This window comes from Vidua macroura, chromosome 4, assembly GCF_024509145.1.
Source record: "Vidua macroura isolate BioBank_ID:100142 chromosome 4, ASM2450914v1, whole genome shotgun sequence".
NCBI lineage: Eukaryota > Metazoa > Chordata > Aves > Passeriformes > Viduidae > Vidua > Vidua macroura.
In genome coordinates this window covers 36,337,475-36,362,140 of record NC_071574.1, presented here as the reverse complement: position 1 = coordinate 36,362,140, position 24,666 = coordinate 36,337,475, and the positions used below count along the sequence as shown (strand labels likewise).

Below are 24,666 nucleotides of genomic sequence, written 5' to 3'. Positions count from 1 at the left end.
TTTTTTTTTTATTTGTACTGAAAATCTGTATTGCTTCCTCTCTCTCATGCCTTTAGCTCTGAAGGAGATGATTATATTTCAGGTCATCTCGTCCTCTGTCTGATCCCAGTACACCACCCGAACTCATATTACAGGAATTTGCACGTATATGTAAGCAGCATTATAAAAACTCAGCTTCGAAAGCGTATCTCTGCGGTGTATCTACCGCTGAGGGAACATGGCGGTGAGTTCCCGACTTGTCTCCAGCACCAGCCGCATTCGCCATCCGGGGTGGACTGCGCCCCTTGTGGTGCCCCGTCGCTGTCCCCTAGGTCGCCGCTGTGGCGGAGGTGCCACACCGGGGGTGCCGGCGGCCCCCGCCCCTCACAGCCCCTCGCGGCAGCCGCGCGGGGCCGGGCCGGCTCCGACGCTGGCGCGGGGCTGCGCAGGCGCGGCGGGCGCGCGGGATGCGGGCGGCGGGAGCGCATGGCAGGTGGCGGGAAGCGGAGGCCGCGCGGCGCGGCGGGACCGGCCGGAGAGCAGGTGGGGCGGGGGGCAGCGGGGACGCGGCCGGGGGCGGCGGGGCTCCCGCCTCCGAGGGCCGCCGGCCTGCACCGGCGCGGGTGCCTTCTGTGTCTGTCGGCTCTCCGTCTCCTTGCCCCTCGTTCTGTTTTGCTCGGTGGCTTTGGGGACAGTCACAGGGCCCCGCGTTCTCCTGCGCGGCAGCCGCTCCTCCACCCGGCCGTCTCGCGGGGACCGCCACGCTCGAGGTGCGCTGGGCCCAGCGGCCGCCGCATCATCCCGGCGGGAGCGCGCTGGGAACGGGGACACGCGCCGCGACCCGGCTTACCTGGCGGCGGCCCTGCTTCAGAGATCAAGTGTCCGCCGCATTGCCTTCTCTTAAGAACAAGAAAGAAACCTTATTGTTTATTTATTTATTTTACTTTTTATATTCATTCAAATGCGGGGGTAACGATTCCTACCAATTCATGGAGACTTATGTGGGAATGGGGTGGTTTGCGGCTGCTGCCCCAGTAGAGTGTGCCCGTGTGGCTCATTTCCTAGCCTGCTTCAGCTCACGTTACATCATTTTTAAAAGCAACTTCACCTCTAAGCTGCTTCTAAAATGCTGCACTGAAAACTCCAGTTGTGATGTTGAATAGCACAGTAGTTAAAATAGAAGAGACCAGAGGATTTTTGCTGTTTTCTTTAATTTGACAAGAAAAAATAGTATTCCTACTTTCAACTGTCTGTAAAACACGTAAACATATTGTATGCTGTCTGCAGTGTGATTGGAAATGGTCATTTTAGAACAATAGAATTAGATTAAACTTTAGGATTGCTTGCTCCTTTGCTTAATTAACGGAAGTGCTTCTGTTGATTATATTGAGCCATTAATATCATAGTAGCAGTTTGCTACTGCAGACATGTTTAGTACATTTGTCAGACTGTACTTTTAATGGATTCAGTCCAAAATAGATGTTCTAGGTTGTATATATACTGCTTTAACTAACAAACCTGTCCTAATGGATCTAATCTTTGTTACTCCATTAGTATAAAAGTTTTGTAGACTCCTTTGGTAGAGCTGAGAGAAGGTAACTAAACTCTGTTTTGGGTTGGTTTTTTTTTGTTTTTGTTTTAATTTACAGAGTGAAAAAAATGGAGCTGTCAAGAAGAGAAGATCAAACCAGGCAGATATTCCTGATAGTCTTTGCCAAGAAGCAGAAACATGCTATCGGCTTAGACTGCCTGAGGACTTCTACCAGTTTTGGAAGTTTTGTGAGGAACTAGATCCTGAGAAACCAAGTGGTGAGGTTTTAAATTTTGCCTCTTCTAACTTTCACTCCCGAAAGCAGCCTGAAAGCAGGCAAATTGGAGTTGGTCAGATGGATTTTAGTGAAGCTTCAGCTTTTCACTTGAGATGGAGAATATTTACATGAGTGTGAACTAAAACACTGGCTATAATCACCAAGATGTACACTTCAGGCTTTCTAAAATGTAACTACTGAAGTTGTGCAATGTAAAGAGACTAAATGTGGTCTAAATATGCCTTTCTTGCAGGTGCATTTAAAATGTTTAGTATGGAACTCAGGTTTCCTCATGTCTCATGTTAAATCCCAATCAAAAGCTAAGCACCACACAGGCACTTGTTCACTCCCTCTTGGTGAGACGGGAGAGAATCGAAAGGGTGAAAGTGAGGAAAACATGTGGGTTGAGCTAAAGACAGTTTAATAGGGAAAGCAAAAGCCACAAGCAAAGCAAAACAAGGAATCACCACCTCCTGTGTGCAGGCAGGTGTTCAGCCATCTCCAAGAAAGCGGGTCTTCGTCATGCTGAGCATGATGCCATATGCTATGGAATATCACTTTGGTCAGTTGGGATCAGCTATCCCAGCTGCATCCCCTCTCAGCTTCTTGTGTACCCGCAGCCTCCTCGCTGGTGGGTTGAGAGGTTGAAAAGGCTTTAACTCAGTGTAAGTGCTACTAAATCTGGATTTCAACCTCTTCAAGTTTATTATATAACAGAATATGGCATCGCTGTGTGCTCTAGAAATGTCCATCGCTTGCAGAGTCAGAATGATTTGGGTTGGAAGGGACCTTTAAAGGTGATCTAGTTGAGCCCCCTACACTGAGCAAGGACATCTTCAACAGAGCCAGTTTGCTCAGAGCTGGATCCAACCCAGACTTAAATGTTTCTAAGTCATCCACCGTGTTTCTGGGCAACCCATTCCACCACCTGAATCATAACACTTTTTTTTTCTTGTGTTTAATCTGAATCTACCCCGTTTTGGTTAAGAACCATTACCCCTTGTCCTCTTGCTACAGGCCTTGCTAAAATGTTTGTCTTTACCTTCAGTACCTAAAGTACTGAATCCTTTTGTTCTCCAGACTGAACAACCTAGCCCTCTCAGCCCATCTTTATAGGAGAGGTGCTCTAGGCCTCTGATCATATTCATGACCCTGTTCTGGACCCACTCCAACAGGTCCATGACCTTGCTGTGCTAAAAACCCTGGAGCTGGATGTAGCACTAGGTGGGGGCTGAGCAGAGTGGCAGAATCCCCTCCCTGGCCCTCCTGGCTGCACTGCTTTGGATGCAGCCCAGGACACATTTGGCTTTTTGGGCTGGGAGTGCCTGTGGCTGGGTCATGTCCAGCCTCTCGCCTACCAGCATCCCCAAGTCCTTCTGGGCAGGGCTGCTCTCCATCTGTTCATCCCCAGCCTGTGTTGATACTAGGGGTTGATCCAGTATCTTGACCCAGGTGCAGAACTTTCCAAGACTACTTGGTCTTGTTAAACCTGAAGAGATTCCTGTGGGCTCAATTCTTGAGCTTGTCCAGGTCCCTCGGGATGGCATCCCATCCTTTAGGAGTGTCATCTGCAAATTTGCTGAGGTTTGCTGATCCAGTCTTGTGTAATTGATAAAGATGAATATTAAACAATACTAGTCCCAGTACACCGATCTCCATCCTGACATTGGACTGTGGCTGGATGGCTACTTTTTATTAAAATGTAATAACTCTTCAATGAAAACTATCTGGACAAAACAATTCTTAGCTTTCCTTGTCTAGTGAATAGTGTTTGACTGAATTTATGGAAACTTTCGATACCTGAGCAACACCGGAACTTACCCGTCTAAATGTGCACCTGATTCGTGGTTTGCTTTTCAGATGCACTTGTGTCAAGTGTTGGACTTAAGCTGGTTGGACCATATGATATTCTTGCTGGAAAACACAAAAAAGCAAAATCAACAGATGTGAACTTCAATCTTCATTGGAGATTCTTCTATGATCCCCCAGAATTTCAGACTATACTTGTTGGGGATAGCAGAACACAGTATCACGTGGGATATTTCAGGTATTTTATTTCCTGTGTGCTCTTGTTCCACTACAACTATGCATAGCTTTTGTCCTCTTTTTCCACAAAATGTAACTTGTGTGCTATCACCAAGCAAGAATCTTTCTTTTTTGTAGTAGGACATTAACAAGTGGCTTTATCTTTTTATTTAAAAAGTTTGCAGGAACCGGAGTTCAAGTCTAGATTTAAATATTTATTAATCTGCCTCCTCTAGCCATCCAGAGCACCTTCACTCACTAATCTTTAACTTTTGCCATGATACTGAGAAGAAAGCCAGGTTACCAAAGGGAAATGTGTATTCTTTCTGCATGTATGGATACAAGCTCTTTTCAAGGCTTGCTGTAAGATTTTAGCGCTTTAGATCTAAGGGCACTTCTTGGTGGGATTCTGAAGGAGATGGCAGCATAGTGAGGAGGCAAATTTAGTTTTACTTTGAAATAGGAGAAATGGACACAGCTTGACTATTTTGTGTGTACTTTTTCATCAATAGGGATGTGCCAGATGAGCTCCCAGTGTGGGTTGGTGCAAATGAAGCGAAGAAGGGTTGTGTGATTTCACAAGTTGGTGATAATATCTTTGCTGCAGTCAAGTAAGGTTCATATTTACTTTTACTTACAAAGAACAGAATAGAGAGAAATTGTTAATTGGGAGGTGGGATGTGGAATAATGAAGCTAACTTATTATATGTCTTTCTTAAGAAACCCTCACTTATTTTCTGCCCCTGTTGGCAAATTTTAAGATGCTCTCAAAAGCCTTTGTAGGCTTTTTAACAGTGCTTTCCTTTCAGAACTAAAATAAATAAGTGTTAATTACATCATTCCTTAAGTATATTGGCAGTGACAGGCTCTAAATTGGAAAAAATATTCTCTGGGTATGTTAAAATAATTTTGTAAGTAGAGAAAGGGCATCTCAAGCAGTGGTGAAGGAAATCCGAGTATCATAGTAGATTAATAACATCTGGCTCTTATTCTTGTCTACATAAAAATACATTATTTTTGTATATAATTAATATCTACAAGAAGTACCATTTCTGCCCTGTGGCAGGATAACACTGACATGGATATGTAGTTCAGTCTGATTCATGGAACTTTACATGTTCCTGCATCAGGAATGTAAACAACTGACCTCATCCCTGCTGGTTAAAAATGGAAAGCTCTCTAAGGACAGACACGTGTCAGTCAGTGAAAGCAGACTGAAGAATGGCTTCTGCAAAAGAACCCTTGTGCACTGCAGAGTTAAACGAGGACATTTGTTTTGAAAGTACCATGAGGAGGCTCATAAATATGTATTTGTGTGCATGACTTGGATGACAAATGGTGTATATGGCACGGGAACAGCAAACTGAATTCTTAAGATAGAAAGATGAACAGTTACTGAGGCTGGGAGAACCTTCAGCACCTGCAGATTGCATAAGCTAGATTGTAATGCAGGTACAGATAAGAAAAGCCCAAGTACTAGATGTGCCAAACTATTTTCTTGCCTCTTCTTAAGAGGCTTGCATTTTCAAGTCTCTATATAAAGAAACACAGGACTGCTAATCTTTGTGGTTAAGATCTAGAGGTTTAATGTTTAAAAGGCTATTAATTTTTTTTTTGTTTTCTTGACATGTTTCATCTGTTTGCAGATTATTTTTGTCAAAAAAACTTAAGGAAGTGGCTGATAAAAAGAAAACTGCTGTTTTGAAAGACATAGATGAAAAGCTAACAAGAACAGCAAAAGAACTGGGTTATTCTCTGGAACAGAAAACCCTGAAGATGAAACAGAGAGATAAGAAAGTATGATTTTCCTCATCTATTGGACAGAGCTAAGTTGTGTTAAATTCTTTTCATTTACTTGCTGTTTGTGTTTTTCCATCCTTCTAGTCAGTAAGTATGCTACATTAGGACTTTCCACAGGTAACCAGCTCTCTATAAAACTTCAAAAGAGTGAAGATTACTACAAGTGTGTTCCGAATAATAGGATTTAATAAAAACACTTTACTCATATAAATCATAGCTTGGCATTCAATTAAAAATGAAACAAGAAGAAACAAGCCACCACCAAAAAACTCAGTAAGCACGGTAGTCTAAAAACTGGAACAAATAGAGGCCATGGAGAAAACTGCTTTAAATTGAAGATTGTTCTAAATAGCGGGGTTGGATCTGTTAGAAACAGGACCATTAAGGATAATATGGATGATAATAACAGATTTTTTTGCATACCTATTAAAAATAATTACAGTAGAGGTCTAAACAAATGTGGTACAGTGCAACACAACTGGCTACAAGGGTTCCTAGAATTCAGAATGTCACTGAAATGGCATTTCCAGTTTTTTCAAACTTCAATGCTTGAAATTAACTGCAATATAATTTGAAACTAAGTTGATGTCCTGGAGCCAGAACACCATGTTAGGTTTGACCACCAGCAGTCAGGTGTTAGTGTTTAATGAGGTGAGTTAATTTTAGGTCACAGTACTGTCTTACGGTGCTATGTTCCATTTTCTGTCTCTTTGTTCAGGTGGTGACCAAAGCATTTCATGGAGCAGGCCTAGTTGTTCCTGTAGACAAAAATGATGTTGGATACAGAGAACTTCCTGAAACAAATGGTAAACATCTTGTTTATTGTATCACTCTGCTTTTTTTAAGTACATGACCCTCAGTAAAAAGCAAACTGCATTCATGTTTTCTACTTAAAAATTTTGACTGATGGGAGTAAAATGTAGACGTCCTAACCATCACGCTTGACCTCAAAGTATTGCCATTAAAGCAACCAGATGAGACCCAATGAAAACATGCTAAATCTGCGAAAAAAATACCTGAAGTAGTAGTTTAGATTATATTTTCTTTTGTGCTGTCAAAGCCATGCAGGAAGTAGATCAAAAAGCTAATCTACATTCAGGGATGTGTGGATTTATTTCTTATCCACCCTCTTCTTCCAGTGTCGTTTTAACCAGAATCAGTTCCTTGATGAAATTTCATCGCACAAGTGCTTGCCTGCCTTTGTGAGGAACTGAGAGGGATGGGCATGGGGCAAGAATAAGCTTCCAAGGAAAGGGGGAACTGCTTCACCAGCAGTTCAGAGTGTGCCCCCTTACCTTACATGTAAGCGTGACACAGAATACTTCTGTGCAGTATTAAATTTATTTAAACATCTAAATATCTGCTTTTGTTTTTTTGCAGCTAATCTTAAAAAAATTTGCAAGGCCATTGTTGATGCTCCAACTGATGAGGAGAGAGTGAAGGCATTTGCACCCATTCAAGAAATGCTGACCTTTGTTCAGTTTGCTAATGATGAATGTGATTATGGAATGGGGTATGAGCTGGGCATGGACCTATTTTGCTATGGATCACATGTGAGTACTACAACAATCAAACTTCACAAAATTATGCATTATTTTATACATGGGCTAGAAGTTGTTCTGCTGTAGATTAATTATCCCTAGGAATCGTAGAGGTCTGTGAGAATATTCTTAATTCATGAAGACTGTTAAAAAGTCACCCAGCATCATTCCACGTTGAATTTAAAATTGTGCTCATGAAGGCCCAATCCTCCAATCCAGAAGTGGAGTGTGAAGGGCTGATCCAAATGCACTGAATAGCTGGAGTCCCCTGTCCCCAGCTACTTGTATAGGCACCCATATTCAACCAGATCAAGAAACAGCCTGATGCTTGTAGTAACCCCAGCTGGAAGAATGTGAGCCTGGGTCAGCTGCCTGGCTGTACTGCATAGGGCACCTCCCACCTGGAGTATCCTCCCTAGTTCTCTGCTAACAGTGAACATCGTCAGTAAGGGGATTGAATTAATATCACTTATTGCACAGAAAAATTATACTTAATGCTTTTTGTTCTGTATTAGCTACTGGCCTGCTGATGAAAAGGGTCATGGCTGTAATTAGTAAATAGCTAGAAAATAACACATGAAGTTTCAACATCAACCTAATATGAATGGATCATCATAGAAACACCCCTGCAAAACAGCTGCTTCTAGCAAAACTAGTATTGGCTAAGTGGTGCTCCAGAGTATCATGGGAAAAATAAGTTTTTCAATACCAAATGTAGGCCCAAAAAGCTGTGCTGAACACTGATTAAAATACTTAGCCATTGAAATGTATGAAAACTGACTGCTCTTGCCATATGCTGTTAAATTACTAATGTGTTTCTTAGACTTCATGCCCTTCTCTCTTTACAGTATCTGAAAATGTGTGGTATTTTTCTTCAATATCCTGTTCATTTAGAGCCCTTCTTTCAGAGACTAGGCTGCTTCAGCTGCTTAAATCTTTTTTATTACGGGAAGGTCAGTGAAGGAAATGGTTCCTCCTATTTTTCTGAGTAGGTGGAGCCAAATACTTATTTTCCAAGCTTTGTGCTTCTCAGCACATGAGCTTAACCACTGACAAAGTCCTGCAGTGAAAAATTGTGTTTACAGTACTGTCATGTGTCTTGTCTGTTTTACGCTGCAGCTGGGAACACCTCTAACTTTGCAGCTGTTTTCTAGAATAAGAAACCTTCATCTTCTAGTTTAAACAGAAGAAACAGTGGCTTCACACATAAGTTTTGCTCAGTTAGGTCCCTGCCTTTCTTGGAGCTCCTACTTGGAGCTGTTTTCCAGTTTTGACTGGAGTCTTCCTGGCCATTTGCTTACAGAGCCAGAGAAACACTGACACCTTATCTGTAGCCCAAGACATAGCAAAGAACTTGAATCATCCCCTTTGTTTGACAGATACAATGGAATTACGTGTACAATAATGATTGCAAATGCTAAATCTGCTCTGATGTTTATACTTTTGAAGTTCTTAAATGATTACTGTAAGTACCGCTGTAATACCATCAAACTGCAGTGTGGGACAAGACATGGGACTGACAGGATAGGGGACTTCACCTGCAGGCCCCAGCTTGCAATGCTGTAGTGAGTGGGATCATCATCTCTTGCACTGCTAACACTCGATTTCTCTCTCACTGCGGCAGCTCAGGCATCCTGCCTGCCCTTGCTGTGGCTGTCACAGGTGTAGCATGAGGACGTGCTCAGCTATTTTGGGAGGGCTTGAAGGACGCAATGTGAATGGGGCAGAGCCAGGAGATGGGGCTACTCCCGGAATTAACAAAACCAATAAGGCCAAGGGTGGCTCTTGTTTTTGCTTCTCTCCTGCAGTACTTTCACAAGACGGTGGGCCAGCTGCTGCCCCTGGCTTACACCCTGCTGAAGAGGAACCTCTTTGCCGAAATCATCGAGCAGCACCTGGGCAACCGGCGGGAGGAAGACCTGGATCAGCTGGCGCTCTGAGCCGGGCACGGGGGCTGCAGCTGGGGGCGGCCCTGCGCGCCCGGGACTGGGCTTGACTTTGTGTCTGTGGGTTTTTTTGTACTCGGTGGTGGTGTCCTCCGCGGTCAGTAAAGGTTTTCTAAGGAACGCGCTGCTTCCCGAGGCTGGCTGCGCACGGCGGGCCCGGGACGGGGAGCGGGGCTGAGGAGCTGCGGGGCGGAGCTGCCCACGGGCGGAGCTGTGGGACTGACACGCCCGCCTGGCCCTGCCCTGCAGGCCCCGGGAGCCAAAGCCGGGCCGGGGCTGCTGATCCAGGGCAGGACGGGGAGAACGGGTCGCTGTCCGACACTGCACGGAGCACCTGAGGGCACCGTGCACGGCGGGGCCGCTGGGGCTCGGGCACCATCGCCCCTGTGCCATATGCGAACCGATGCGCACGTCCCTGCTCCAGGTGATGGTTCTCCCCTTTTGCATTTCCCCAGTTGTGTCCCACCACTCAGGTATAGCATTCCCTTCTGTGGCAAAGCACTATCCCTGCTCCTGCGTTGGAGCTGGTTCAAGTGGGAGGAAACTGATGGGATGAAAGAAATGCTACCTGACATTACAAGGGAAATTAGGAATTCTACTGCAGTTGCTACCTTGCTAATAAGAAGCCATCTCCAGTTCTAAACATTTAAAAATTAAACCCAAGTGATTTTGTACAGAGTGCAAATGAATTGTTTTCAAGATCCTTAGCCCCCAGTTCTGTGTTCTTGTTACTGCACTTGGAGGTGTATTCTCTGGCAATTGATTAAAGAAACAGTCCAGAAACAATGGAAAATAACATTTACTCTTACTTGACAGCGCTGCCACCATCCAGTGACTTGACTTCCATTGTAGCAATTTACATCAGTACTAGTGACAGCAATACTAATTATTACTGATAAATATTATAGGCCAGTAGAACCATACTAAAACATAAGTCATTCCTACTCTTCTTAAGCAAAGGATTGTCAGTTATACGTCACTTTATGGTAGAAGGGGGCAGTGGAGGTACAATATAGGTTAGAGTGCTGCAAAAGTATTTTGAGTTTGAAATGCACAATGTAATCACATGCCGCAGCTACTAGTGTAAATTTGACAACTTTATCCCTTTCATTCAACATATTAATATCCCAACTATTCAAGCACAGACTTACAGGCACTCATTCACAGGCCTAGAGGGTTTAATACATAAAAAACAGGTACTTTCCATCTCATTCTCCTTTTTGTTTCAAGTACAGGCGACCTTAATATCAAGCCCTGTAAATTGCACAAGTACTAAGACAGCAGAATCGTGGAAAGGTTTGAGTTGGAGGGGACCTTTAAAAATTCACCTTTTAAATGTTACTTAAAATTACTTAAATATGAACTTAGACCTGCAACTGGACATCCATATTCTTGTATTAACCTCTGATGGAGAAGGAAATCTGTTAGAGCAGCTGCAACATAACTGATGTGCTGTGTATCAATAAACTGGGATAGACGTTTTAGCAGGGCATGCTGCACTGAGAGTAATGGTTTTAACTAAAAAAGGGTAGATTCAGACTAGATGGGGGAAGATGTTTTTTATTATGAGAGTGGAGAAATATTGAAATGGGCTGCCCAGAGGTGTGGTACCTGCCCCTCCCTCTACATGTTCAATGGAAGGGGCTCTGAGCAACCTGTCTCAAGGAAGGTGTCCCTGCCCATGACAGGAGGGTTGGAATGAGGTGATCTTTAAGTTCCCTTCCAACCCAGGCCATTCTATGACATGTACATCATCAACAGATGGTTTTCAGACAATAAAAGGATCATCCACTTTTAACTGTTTTAAGTAAGTGTTTGTTTTGGAAAAATACACCATCTAAGGCAGATCAGTTTGATGGGGTTGATTTGGCTACTGATTTTTAGCCAAATGCTAGGCAATGCAAATACTGCATCTCCTGAACTCCATTCTTTTTGTCAAATCTTACTAGTTTTGTATGTAAAATTCCTAGCTGTTAATTTTCTCTCAGGGAAAATAAATGCAAAAGTCAACACAAATGTTATTTGTGAAAACAATGAGAAAACATGACAGAACAATAAATGGTCATACAGAAGTTTTTAATGCTTGATTAAATCATCACAGTAATGAGAATTTTTACTGTAATGATATGCAGTTCTACCACACTATTATAAATAAAAACATTAAGATCAATATTAAATACAGCTCTAGGCAACATCACAGATTAACAAAGAATGCATTCTTCATGAACCAGTATCTGAATGATTTAAAAAATAAAAAAATGCTGACACTTTCCCCCTCGAATCCACCACCTTTTTTTTTTTTAAATTAGTAATTTGAGTAAGGCGCTGCAAGTTTCACATTAGAATTTTTTTGTTGCACAGCACAGGCACACATACTTCATTAACAGAACCTCTACTGCATGTTTACCAGAAGACATTTCAAATGTCAACAGGGAAAGCTTAGCAGGCTAAGAGTAAACAAGAGATGCACAATTCATGTGCAACTCTCAGGATCCACACAGAAATGAAACACAGCAGGAGTGTGAACTGTATTTTAATTCAGACAGCAGTCTCTAAATTAGGTGCAAGTTAATACAGTACACACAGCAGTGTTTTACAATAACACCAGACATGGCAGAGATTTCAAACTGATTTAAACTCATTTTTGTATGTGTACTGAGTTTGTATTCTTCCACTGCAGAAAAAAGAATCAGACAACAGAAATCAGTGTCACAGACAACTTCCAGAGTTGCCTTCTATAAATTGGCCTAATCCTGCTCTTTGTAAAGCTTCCTCTTCTTCAAGCTTAGGTAATGTAGCAGGACACATTTTTAACAACTAGCACTGACTTCACATGGAAGAGTACAGCTGGTTGTTGCCATGCTCCCATTTTTACATAGCCCAATTCACTGTTTCATTTCCAAACCTATTTTTAATACAGGGCCTGATCACTGTGATCCCCCTGGCACATTTCACTTTCTACCGGTTCCAGCTGGAACTGAGATGATAAGATGTAGATGGCAGTTTTTTACTAAGGAAAATCAGCTTAAATTCAACAGTGCACTTAAGCACAACCATTTTTGTGCAGCTCAGCAAAAGTGCCAGAATTTTGGTTTGTTGTGTTATTGTACTCAAGATAAAATCATACTGAGTACTTTGTGAATAAAGATGTTTGAGGTAACTGTGATGAATGCCTTAAGAGATATTTATGATTATTATGTTAGACTCTTAGTGTTTATATTCTTGCCATTTTTTGCAGTCTTGTGAGCATAATTGTTAAAAGAAAGACATTTTATCCAACCTCATATTACAAAACATGATTTTTGTCAGCCAGATTTTTTTTTTCCTTCCTAATTTAGGCTTATAGCATATAAGCCTATATTCTTCCTCTGCATGCAGTTCTGGTGGTGGTCTGATAAAATGAATAGGAAACAAAACAATGTACTGTAAAGAAGTTAGGGGTCTGTCAATTCACCTCTGAGTGTGTGTGTGTTGCTGCTGAATTTTTAAGTCCTGCCAAAGTTTCAAGTACTGGATTCAATTCTGCCCTGCTGCTCAGGTGTGACTACATAAAATTTACACCTTTATATACTTGGGAGAAAAGAAGAGTCAAAAGCAATCTAATAGTTGCTTTCTCCTATTACTTTTAAAACCCTGCAGGTTTCTTTTTTAAATAAAACCCTACTATTACTGTTCCAGTTATCTGCTAGTAAAGAAAAAAGGAAATCCAAGGTAACGGCAGTGAAAGTTACATTTGAAAATGATCTTGTATGTATGTTGGATCATAAAGAAGCCATTTTCTTGAAACCCTTCATCTAGTTGTAAACATTTGCTAATCCTCCGTTACTTGCAGAGGATTATGAATTATTCTATAAAATCACATTAAAAAGGTAATTAGTTATGTGAGATATTAACTGATTCATATTTAATAGAATTTTTTAATCCATACAAATATAAATAAAGAATGGTAAAACTTCAAGAAAAATAATATACATTTAGTGCAAATTATGAGTTACATTTCTTCCTACCATGTCAGCAGTGGAACGTCTTTTGTGGAGAAGAAAAAATAAAAATGACCATTCTCAAATTTTACAGGGGGGGAAAAGATCTCCAGTGTTGAAGCATGCATTTTTTTACCAGATACACGTATACAGAATTGTTCCAGCTCTTAAACTAGTAGAATAGCAGTATTTTTCCTTATACTGCACAACATTGGTATATATCATAGTGTGTTCAATAATACAAAAATTGCATAAGACCAGGTCACATTATTGATATTTTCTGCAGCAAAACCAGTATTTTTCTTTAAAATACTGGTTTCACCTGGTTTTAGTTTTCTCATATCATGACAGCACACGGGTTGAAAGAAGTCTCACATGGTTCTTGGAAACTATTACCTGTTCAATCTGGTTTTGTTGCAGTGGATTTGCACTGCCCCAAGCATTTCATGATGTACGAACTTACACATTTAATGGCACAAGAAAAACCTCCCTTCTTGTGATCACACCTCAGTAACTCATAGTACATCTCAATATGAGAAACAACTGCTTCAAAAGGGCACACCAATTTTAAAGAGGCTTTGTTACGGCTCAGGAGAGAGAGAAATAAAGCTCTTCTGGAATGTAGAAAGGTGACGAGTAATAGTTAATACGTTACATGAGTTAACATAACAGTTTTCAATGGTAAAAAGGGCAAGACCTTTCAGTCTCCACAAGATGGCTCAATTCAGAATGATCCCTCCAGAAACAGGGATTAATAACACATCTCTTCAATGCTGAAGTACCAGGCTGGGCTGGAGAATGGCACCACTTTGCATGGCTCACCCACTGCACTATCATGGCAGACCTGATGTCTCGGGACGCATCCAGTGCAGGACAGCAGTTCTCCCTTCCCACACTCCCATCAGCCTTCCCCCTCGCCACATGCTCCCCCAGACTGACTCCTGATTGCCAGCAGCACTGTTACGTAAAAACCCAGCTCGTCTCTGATTTTAGAAGTTTTCCCCAGACTAAAGTGTTGTGCTATTCAACAAATGAACCTCCTCTTCAGTTTCCTCTCTCTCCTCAGCTATGGGTTTCAGTTGAACATTATGGAGGCGGGGTCTTGGTTTGCCGTCTGGGCCATATGACGGAGGATATCTTTTTTTGTTATAATGCCAAGGAGGCGCCTGAAAAGGATAAATGGGAGACTGATATTAATCCAAGCAGGAAAATAATGAAATAGAACAAATCTTTAGCCAAGTCCTTTTTGTTGACAGGAATAGAGCAAAAGTAAACAGCCTGATTCTCTTATTTAAACAGAAACATTTTATTTATCAAAATGTTGAGGAACCACCAGTTTGATAAAACACAGCAATGCTGAGACACTGTATCAAATGGTCTCTGACAGCTGTAGTCCATTTTAATGAAATACAAATCACAAGTAGAGCCCATTACAATTTTTATTTAACTTTTTGTTTCTACAAAAATCAAATTTTCATTAGCATATGCCAACAAAAAAGTAACAAAGAGGGACAAAGAAAAGAGAGGTATGAAAAAGAAGTGATAGTGATCCCATTTCATAAGGGAGGCATGTTCCAACCTAGCCATCAGAAGTGATGTACTGCTTGATGGCCCCAAATCAAGCAAATCAAACTCCCCTTCCCTCCTTTTTTAAACCAGAAGGATCCTTCCAGTCTGACACACTGGCTCAGATTGAATGTATTCATAGGAGCACACTGTACTGGCCACGAAACTTTTGCATGATAAACAACAGTTAATTAGTTTTTGGAGTTCATGGCTTTAGAAAAAAATGAACAGTGAATAATAAAATTTTCCTTTTCCAATTTAGATACTGTGCTCTTATGACAGGGTCTTTTAAAACTACAACTGCAAAACATCAAATAGAGTGAGACTGTCCAAAAGGATAATATCACAAGAGAAGCAAAGAGCAGAATGAATGAGCTGCTGCCCTTCTTATTTTGGTTAGTACAGTTCAATTTGTCTTATTAAAGGATGCATGAAATACTTGTGAAATATTAGCACAAAATGAGAACATAATTAGCATGTTTTGCACATAAGCAGCTAAACATGGTGGATATGTTTAGTAGACATGGAACTAGCAACTCATGTCCAAATTAAGACAAAGTGTACCACCTATCTAAGGGGTTAGTTCACAACATCATGGTTAAAACCATATCTAGATTCTGAAGTCAAGAGTCAACATAGTAGCAGGTGACTGGTATCACTGTACATTTTGTAAAGGATTACACTGACTGCTGCAGGTAACAGCGGCAGAATCACAGATTTTACATAAAATCACAGGACTTTGCTAAAAATCATGTTAATAGAGGGGGATTACAGGGAGGATCTAATGATGCAATTAAAACATGCTTATCTCTGCTTCTCAAAATATGTGATACTTGGCAGGTATTTAACAGCTATTTAAAGCTGTCCAAATCAGAAAAAGAAATTCGCATGTACAAAAATCTCAATTTGCATTAGGCAGGGAAAAAGTATTCCTAGCTGCATGCCTTCCCACCTGAGGAATTCAAGAGATCAACCAGCTGGATCGATGTGATCTCATCAAAACAAGTATCAGAAAGTTTACTGTTTACTTTCCTTTAATGTTGTGACTAACAGTATGTTCACATTTACAGCTTCTTTTCTACAAAAGGATTTTGCACATGTTGTTTTATGTTTAATACAATTTTTGAGCATAAGAAGATTTCATTGTTCAGCCGATACAAAAGCCCTGAACAGTTCACAAGTTTCATGCTTCCTGACTTCTACTGTGTCTAATTATGAGATCTGATATATCTAATCACCAAGGGTTCGACGTGCTGCTTTAGTTGCTCGAGATGCTCTAATATGTTCTTCTTTGTGATGATCCCCAAGACAATCCTGCAACAGATTATGTTATGCTAATAACTGTGTGTGAAATCAAATGAAAAAAAAAGTTCTAATCATAATGAAAAAGGATTAGAGCAAACTAAAAAAAAAAAAAAAAAAAAAAAAAAAAAAAGAATGGTTGCAGGAAAGCTAATGAGATAATTAAATGAGAATTTATTTGAAAGTCAGTACCCTTTCCCAAATTTTGCTTTTTTCCTTTTTCTCCCAAAATGCTGGACACAATTGTCTCTTCAACCACCCCAGAGCAGTATGTTTCTTGTATCAGGTACACATCAGGGTAGCAAACTTTATCCCTTCACCCTGAATTCACATATTTTTGGGTTTTAAAGGTACTGAAACTGAAATCTACTTTGTATTTCCTTTGTTTAATAGTTATTTCTCCTCACACATACAGATAATTATTGACATTTTAACAAGCCACAGTAGATGAACAAAGTAGTAACTGTGTAAAGTCATAGCAACTGAGGTTCAAAGCTGCCCTACAGAGCTGGGCTATCTGGTGTCCTTAGAAACAGATAAATTCAGACAAATTTCTGGTTCATGACAGGACAAATCAAGAGCAACTCCCTGGAATGGATATTCTGGTACACATTTGGAGGAGTATGGCTCAGTCTTCTCTCTGTCATCTGCACCAATTTCTGTACAATCTAATCTGGACTGCAATCAGTATATTCATGCAAGTCTTTAAACAGGTATATTCAGTTTGCAGGAAATCTGCCAGCCAAAATATAAAATAGTCCTTGATGTCCACAAGGCTATATGCCATAGCTAAACTCCACCAGTACTAGTATTTATGATCTGCTCTTCTTGTAATGGACAGTGTGCTCAGTGTGCTTGTGGAATGTCACAAATTTGTAAACTGAAGTAGAATAAAATAAATATTAAAGCCATCCGTACTTCCTGCTACTTTATCACAAAATAGTTTAAAATTTATAGTAGAGCTTAACACAGCTTTACAAGATCAAGCTTTCTTTAGAGAAGATTTTAGCATCAATGTTGATGTTTGAGCACTCAACCACAACAGAAACTATGAAAAAAAAAAATCATAGTAAATATTTTTCAGTGAAGTTCTATTGATTCCAATTTCCCTCCCCAGAACAAGAATAACTGCATGCCCACACTACTCCTAAGTGTCAGACCATTATGTCCTTTCCCTACCAGAGAAAGGCTTCTGGAAACACTGCTTGCCATTCCATACAGAGATGCATTGAAGAAAAAAAAAACCCAACTTGGAAACCAATGAAATATTTAAATATTCACCACATATAGCAGCAGTCCTTTTGCCCACAGAAAAACTAAGGAAGTCCTAGTCATTTCAGATTTCTTGTCCCAAGGACATGAATCATTCCTAAACATGTGAATGAGCAGACATTTCACTTCCCAGGTGCCTTAAAAGACATGCTAAAGGGAAAGCAAGATACTATGATAGGAGCTTCGATGTTGCATGTCAAGTGTTTAATGCAAGAGATACAGGAAAGCAGAATGTTAAAGAAACAGCTGCACAGAAAAAGATCATGTAAAAAAAACATGAAGCAGTTTAGATAAGAGGCAATTACAATGAACATTTAGTTTCCATGCCGGGGGCTCATTTATTTAGTAGATAATCACAGGACAACTCCCAACAGTCTCATTTACAAACATTCTAAATCTTAAAACTACTTTCCTGAAATATTTTGAATTGTAGAAACAAAAGTTGCAGACTGAAGTTCCAAAACTAGCAGCAGTTTAGTTGTTAGTATTCCAAAAAACAAAAGCTTGGTGGTAATCGCCATCACTAGACTCCAGAAGAAGAGATACTGGCTAGATAGTTTTCTCTTTATGAACCCAGTACTTGTAGATGTTCAGTAACTGCTGATATATTGCATGTTGCCAGAACATAGATAATAACCAGGAAGTATAAACCTTAGACTCTTCAGCACACGAGACTAAATTTTTGCAAGACAAGTTGTATCTCCTCCACAAGCAAGTTGCACAGACCAAGCTTGCTGAATGGCAGTAAATTTTTAACAGAACATCATAAAATGACTGAAATCATCTGCCTGCTTACTTGGAATACAAGGAAGGTGTAAGAATTTCAGAAAGGTGCTACAGCACAGCACATTCTTAATGAACAGCTGGGGTCCTCAGCTGCAAACTTACAGGTTAAAATACCATGATCTTGGTGTATATCCTGGTTCAAATACTCTGATTCTGGAAGTGAAAATTACTGTATCTAAAAAAATGCACAGCATTGCTGCCACTTTACTCACCCATTGTGTGTTACAAGGCACTGCCTCAGACCCAGCTTCCGGAAAATATCCACCACTATTTCCATTGGTGTGTGGTCTGTCACGGTGAAAGGGCTCATATCAAGTATGCTTCTGAGCTTCAAAGGTCGAGGGCTTTCTGCTGGAAGCGATGGGGTATGTTGGGCAAAACACACCCTGGAACTGCCAACAATCCCCTCCTGCTTCTTTCTAGCACTTTCTTTAAGAAAGACAAGGAAGGGGGGAAAAAAAGCAAAGGAGAAAGAATTTACATTCTTGGAGTAAGATGTTAATGCAGACTTTACAGCTCAACAATACCAGGCTCTTGCATATATTTCCATAGCCACTGCTTTATCCCCAAGAAGTGGTTGTACAAAAATCACAAAAGCCGTTTGCCATTCAGCTTTAGTGATTATTCAACTAATTTTCTCACTCAAATAAGTAACTTTTATTTACTACAAAGAGGTGGAAAGGCTAAAAAACCCTACTCAGCTCCTGAAGAAACTGCCAGGGAAAAGTCAGTCTCAACTGACAGCCCCCTGAACCTTTTCCTAATACCCAACTTAAACCCCTCTCAGTACAACTTCAGGCCATTCCCTCAGGTCTTATCAGTGAGCACCACAGAGGAGAGATCAGTGCCTGCCCCTCCTCTTGCCCTCATGAGGAAGTTGCAGACTGCAATGAGGTCTCCCCTCAGTCTCTTCCAGGCTAAACAGACCAAGTGACCTCAGCTGCTTCTCATATGGCTTCCCCTCAAGGCCCTTCACCATACTTGTGGCTCTCCTTTGGATGATCTCTCATGGCTTTATAACTCTCTGATAATTTGGCACCAAAAACTGCACACAGGACTTGAGGTGAGGCTGCCCCAGTGCAGAGCAGGACAATCCCCTCCCTTGCCCCACTGGCAATGCAAATATAAAATAATATAAAACAATTTAAATTGGTGTATATAATAATGCAATACTGAAAGTTAATTACCTATTGCAATAGTTAAATCTCTTCTTAGAGCAAAACCCACAAGTCTCTGAGATTCCTTTGACATAATAACAGGAAAACCATTATAGCTGGTTTCATTGATCAAGTTTTCTATGTCTTCAACAGTCATATTATCCTGTGTCAGAACTGCTAAAGGTGGGTCACTCCTCCGAGGTCTCATCACATCAGCAGCCAGTGTTGTGTGAGTGAATTCTTCCTTTGCATCCAAGAAAGGATATCCATTCAGTCGGATGTGTGCTTCATAGATGCCTTCCCTACCAAAGGCATCTCCTACCCACTTACTGGTCATGACTGCAGCCATTAGGGGCACAATATATTCCAGCCCTCCTGTTAGCTCAAAGACAATAACTACCAGGGACACAGTCATCCTTGTCACACCACCTGCAAGGAAAATGATAGCCAGTAACATTTGAGTATCAGATAACAATCATTTTAGAATTTTCTGCCTTCCTGCTGAGACCTACAAACATAACTTTAACGTGAAAGGCCATCTGACAAACATCCTTCTGCAGAATACCAACAGAAGCAGACAGACAAAACTTCTAGAAGTGAGAGTTTTAGGGAAAATTCATAGAAAGGGAAGTAATAAAGGGAATTGGAAAATATGTACAGTTATTTAATGTAAGAATAAAACTGTGTATATCTCCATATCACATCAGGGTTAAAAGCACTGTGAAATGCAAGGAAATCCAGTAATATAAGAATCTGAAAAAAGAATGGAACTAACGCAAAAATGTCATAGGTAGCAAATCAACAGCTATGTTGTCCAAAGGATTATAAATTTAATGTTGTTGCTTAATCAAAAAAGCTACACAGAATTATGAGCTGATGAAAAGAAATCTCTTTCTTGGACAACAGAAGACAGGGATTATATTTCTCTTTTGTTACTATTTAAAATCATTTTTTTCTGCTAAGGTTTTTGATGCTGTATCTTCATTCAATAAAATAACAAGAACTGTCTTTCAATTCATTCAAGAGTGATTCAATTTGCACTATTAAAAACCAGAACAACCTCTCCAAAACCTAAATTTGTGTCACTAGTTTGACTGCCCAAACATAACTTTCCTTAAAGAAAAGGTCTACTTCTTGCAGAATCTGTCCTAAGAGCTTTTAAGTTTCATTTCTAAGGCCACCAAGTTATAAATGAGGACAACTTAAGCCTCTTTCCATGAAGCTGATTTTCAACAATTTGACTTGTTAAAAATACCTTACACACTTCTGAAACTTTTGTTTGGATAATGAATTTCAAGAACAATTTTTTGCAATTCATGTAGATGTGGTAGCTGATCACACCACTTCCTTCTAATAATTTTAACGGTACTTGACACTGTAAATACTCTACTTCATACATTTCAAGGAACTAATTTTTCTGACCAATGTAGTGATGACATTTCTTGATACCAAAAAGAGAAAGCAAACACTACTAAAATTTTCCTATTTCTCATCAATTTAGATTTCACATTATTTCTCAGATCACAAGGATTTGAGGGTCTTGTGTAGAGATGTGAATGTATTATTCTGGAGGGAAGACCCTATAAATAGGTGTTCCAAAACTACACAAGTTTATATCTCCTTTCATTTTTTAATAATTATTTTGATATATGAAGAAAACAGATACTTATTTGTTATATTTTATTTACCTAAGCATGCAGCAGCACCAACCATGGCATAAAGTCCAGGTGTAATACAGTCAGCTCCAACTTCACACCACTCCTTGAAAATGAACCAGTCATGATGGTAGTAAGCCAGCTGCTCCACTGCAATTCCTACAATCCTTCCTGCTATTGCTCCAATTGCCATACTAGGTATGAACAACCCAGATGGAACCTGCAACAAAACCAGAAGTGTTGTCATGCTGCTGGGAACATACCTGACACATCGCTTAACAAGTGATTTTTTGTATTTTTTTTTTCTGAAAGAGCTGAAAACACTTAAACTGTCAGGTTAAAACCATTTAAAGTGACCTTGGAAGGTTAGTAGAACTTAACAGAATACTATTGATATCTCTGATGGACCTGATTAGCAGAAACCATTTTATGAGCATGTTTGTTTATATCTTACTGTGTTTAAGAGAAAATCTACCACCAATACAGGACCAAGAACTAGACTCAGTGCCAATAGCAGAATTCTCTACCATGTGCATGTCCAGTGTGAGCTGTGCTAATCATACTGGAAAGAGTTCTTTATAATTTCCTGTCTCCCTTATTCCTTCACGTTCCTCAGAGTCAACATTCACTTACTAAACAGGACTGCTTTCCTAAACTGCTTCCTGACACTGCTATAAATTAACTGAACAGTTGAGTTTTTAAAGAGGCTCTGTACTATTATTGCTGTTTCCTATAGAAATGAGTGTATATAGAATGCTAAACACACCAAGAGAGAAAAAGGCAAGATGATCCCCACCGCAAAAAGTAGGCAACACAATAGTTTAAAGAAAAAAGAAGCTCCTACTGTCAGTTTAGTTACTTAAAATGTTTTTCTGCTACTAACTAAAGCCTTGTCACACAACCACGGCTTAGTAAAATATTAGTGCAAACTTGCTTTTATCAGCAGCTTCATATGAACTGTTGCGTATCTTCTTCTCCTTACAAAGCCAGTCTTTCCAAAAAACATACTGGTACCTAAATGTCTCATTAAACTGTAAATGCCTGCTGCTTCTCCTCACAGCAGTTGTTAACATCAAAAAAAAAAAAAAAAAAAAAAAATTAAAAAAAAAATAAATAAAATAAAAAAAATATATATATATATAAAATTATAAAATACTGTGACTGAGGAACAGATGTGACTACAGAAAAGGAGTAGAATTTTTACTTTGTCTAAATGCATCTCATCCCATCTTGTTAATAACTTAATTAAACATTGCATTCCTGCTGTAACAGGACACATAATGTAATTTTTCTTGTACTGTACAGCTGTGAAATTTAAGCATTGTGGAACTCCAAACTATAGATTCTTGCTGTGGTATTCAATAGCTGGTGCAGAAATGTATTTCAGAATTGTTGTTGTTAGTATTACTATATTCTGTTTTTATTTATGGTTGCAAAGAAGATTTCTAACAACAAATCAAGGAAAAGCAAACATAGCTTATAATTATTATTACTTTATATTTTGTCTATATTTGTGGTTGCAAAGATTATTTCTAACCAACAAACCAAGGGAAAACGAACTTTGTGTTAGACAGTCAGCAGTGTGGGTTTTGAGAAAAAGTTTAATAGACCTTAATTCCTATACTGAATTACCTAATATTTCAGTGTTTATAGAGATAATATTCAATGCTATAATTTTAGTCTTGTATTCAAACTGTGCATTTATACCACTATAACTACCTGTTATTTCCCACAATTAATTATGCATCTAAGCCCCTTCCTAACTGCTAAAATATTTTTTTTTTCCTGAGTGAAATTCTTTCTTGGTGAACAGTACAACAGTACCATGAAAAAAATCCCATATTTCCAATATAAAAGTAAATAAATAAACCTTTGAAAATGCCTCAGATCCTACTGTGCTAGGAGTATGCAATAGAAATTCAGTCTCCATGTAGAAATTGCATCCAAATTCTTTCTGGTCCTTTGGTAATATAACTTTTTATGCACTAGCTCCTTCTATTCTTTCCATCATATGTGGATAATGGTTACAAGTCTAACTGTAATTATGATTTTACAGGTCCATTTGTTTGCATAAGCCCATGAATCACAAATCACAAAGGGGAGAGGAATTTTCCCAAAGAAGTAGCAAGGGAAAACAGCTAAGTTTTTCCTCTTCTCAGCTTTCTTCTCTGGGGCTTGCTTTTGAGCAAGTTCAAATTACACTCCAGAGGAAAAGATTCGTTGTGTGTCACATGTGTCATCTTTGGAAGAAGCAAGAATTAGGATATAGGTAAAACTTTCCACTTCTTTGGTAGTGCAGCTGTGTACCAATCATGTTCTGAGGCAAAACTGTAACTCCTTCCCACCTGTTGATCAGCATTTAGACACAGCAAGGAGTCTACTGATAATAAGCAATAGAGTTTAAGTACAAAAGCATGAAAGAAAAAAAAACCAAACAAACCAAAACAAACAAAAAAATGCCAAACCCCTGCCATATCAGCCTCCTGGTAATGCATGTCCACAGTAGTACTAGCAGCAGGATTCACCTTGCCCCGCTGGCAGCAGCTGGGTAGCTTTGCTCACCTCACAGGACAGCAGTTCCTGGGGAAGATGTGTGTTTGCAGATGGCTACAGCTCCAGGAACAGACCTGGAGAGCCCAGAGGACCTTTATAATTATTTAAATTACAAGGTAATATTATTTCTTCTCTTTTTTTCCCCCTTCTATTTTGAATTTGCTTCTTTTATAGAGATAAAGCCTAAAGCAAATAAATATCATTAAAGTAACATCCTCTTCTCCAGATCCTAGCTGACATTCTAACTAACCACATGCTTTAAAGCTTCCAAGAAATTCATGTAGCACAGTTCCATCTCAGATGGAACAACATGACTCCTTGCCTATTGGCAAAGTAATAAATATATTCTCACAACTTCAAAAAAATATTTCCACATGCTGAAGTTCTGAGAAAATGAACAAAACTCAAATGAGGTATAAGCTCTCCCATTCTGTAAACCAGTGAATTCTATCTAATATGCAGTGTGACAACCCCATGTGGTGACAACCCCATGCAAAAGAACCAGATGCACATAAACACGTGAATGGTAAAATAATGTCCCAGATATAAATGAAACCCAGTAAGTGAATACAAAACTAGACAACAGATTGAAGCGGTCACATCACACAACACTGCCTGTATTATGGACCTAAGGAAGAGTAGCTTTTGAAATATACACTCTAAGATTCCTCTTACCCACCAATCAACACATAGAACATAACTTCAAATAACAACCTGCAACATCTTCTAAAATACCAAAACATGAGAAATACAACGTGACTGATGTTATTGTTCTATCAGTTACAGAATAGTCGAGGTTGAAGACAACTGCCCCAGATTGTCTACCCCTGCCCAAGCAGGGTCACCCTCAGCAGATTGCTCAGGCTTGCAACCAGTCAAGGTATGAGTACTTCCAAGGACGTACTCTGCACAGCATATTCCAATGATCAAACACCCTTACAGAACGGAAGTGTTTTCTTATGCATGCTGTTACATGGACCAGCAACTTACACTGAAAAGTTAAGGCAAATTTAAACACAAATCTTGCTTAGTGAACATTCTACAGGAAGTTTGCATTGACACATTTGATTATTTGCACATTTGATGTACTTGCAAAAAACTACGAAGGGAGCCTGACAAGACAGAAAACGATGAAGGTGTGACAGTTATACATCATCACTCAGGAAACAGCCACAGACTGGGGAGAAGCTGAAGCCACTTCCAAAACAGATCAATGAAACAACTGGGAAAACCAAAAATTATGCTGCTTGTAATGGAGAAGAAATTTCCATTACAGTCAGATGAACAAAGCCCACT

At 39.8% G+C, this 24,666-nt stretch overlaps 2 protein-coding genes across 6 annotated transcripts in view; one reads left to right on the top strand and one right to left on the bottom strand.

The window, feature by feature from the left end:
- Positions 1-445: 445 nt before the first annotated feature.
- LOC128805951 (histone PARylation factor 1) lies at positions 446-9,219 on the top strand. The gene is made up of 8 exons (XM_053974988.1): positions 446-522; positions 1,629-1,788; positions 3,648-3,834; positions 4,325-4,423; positions 5,459-5,609; positions 6,331-6,418; positions 6,993-7,165; positions 8,962-9,219. The coding sequence occupies exons 1-8, from the start codon at positions 466-468 to the stop codon at positions 9,091-9,093; spliced, it is 1,047 nt and encodes a 348-aa protein (XP_053830963.1). The 5' UTR covers positions 446-465; the 3' UTR covers positions 9,094-9,219.
- A 1,937-nt stretch (positions 9,220-11,156) lies between these two features.
- Positions 11,157-24,666, bottom strand: part of CLCN3 (chloride voltage-gated channel 3) — a 59,404-nt gene continuing 45,894 nt past the window's right edge. For 3 of the 5 annotated variants that reach the window (XM_053974983.1, XM_053974986.1, XM_053974984.1), the window contains 5 exons: positions 20,851-21,037; positions 19,193-19,591; positions 18,218-18,434; positions 15,884-15,959; positions 11,157-14,245 (listed from right to left, as the gene is read on the bottom strand). In XM_053974983.1, the coding sequence (XP_053830958.1) occupies positions 14,087-14,245; positions 15,884-15,959; positions 18,218-18,434; positions 19,193-19,591; positions 20,851-21,037 (1,038 nt within the window). In that variant the 3' untranslated portion in view covers positions 11,157-14,086. The remainder of the gene's footprint in view (positions 14,246-15,883; positions 15,960-18,217; positions 18,435-19,192; positions 19,592-20,850; positions 21,038-24,666) is intronic. The other 2 variants (XM_053974985.1, XM_053974987.1) reach the window with 1 other exon arrangement.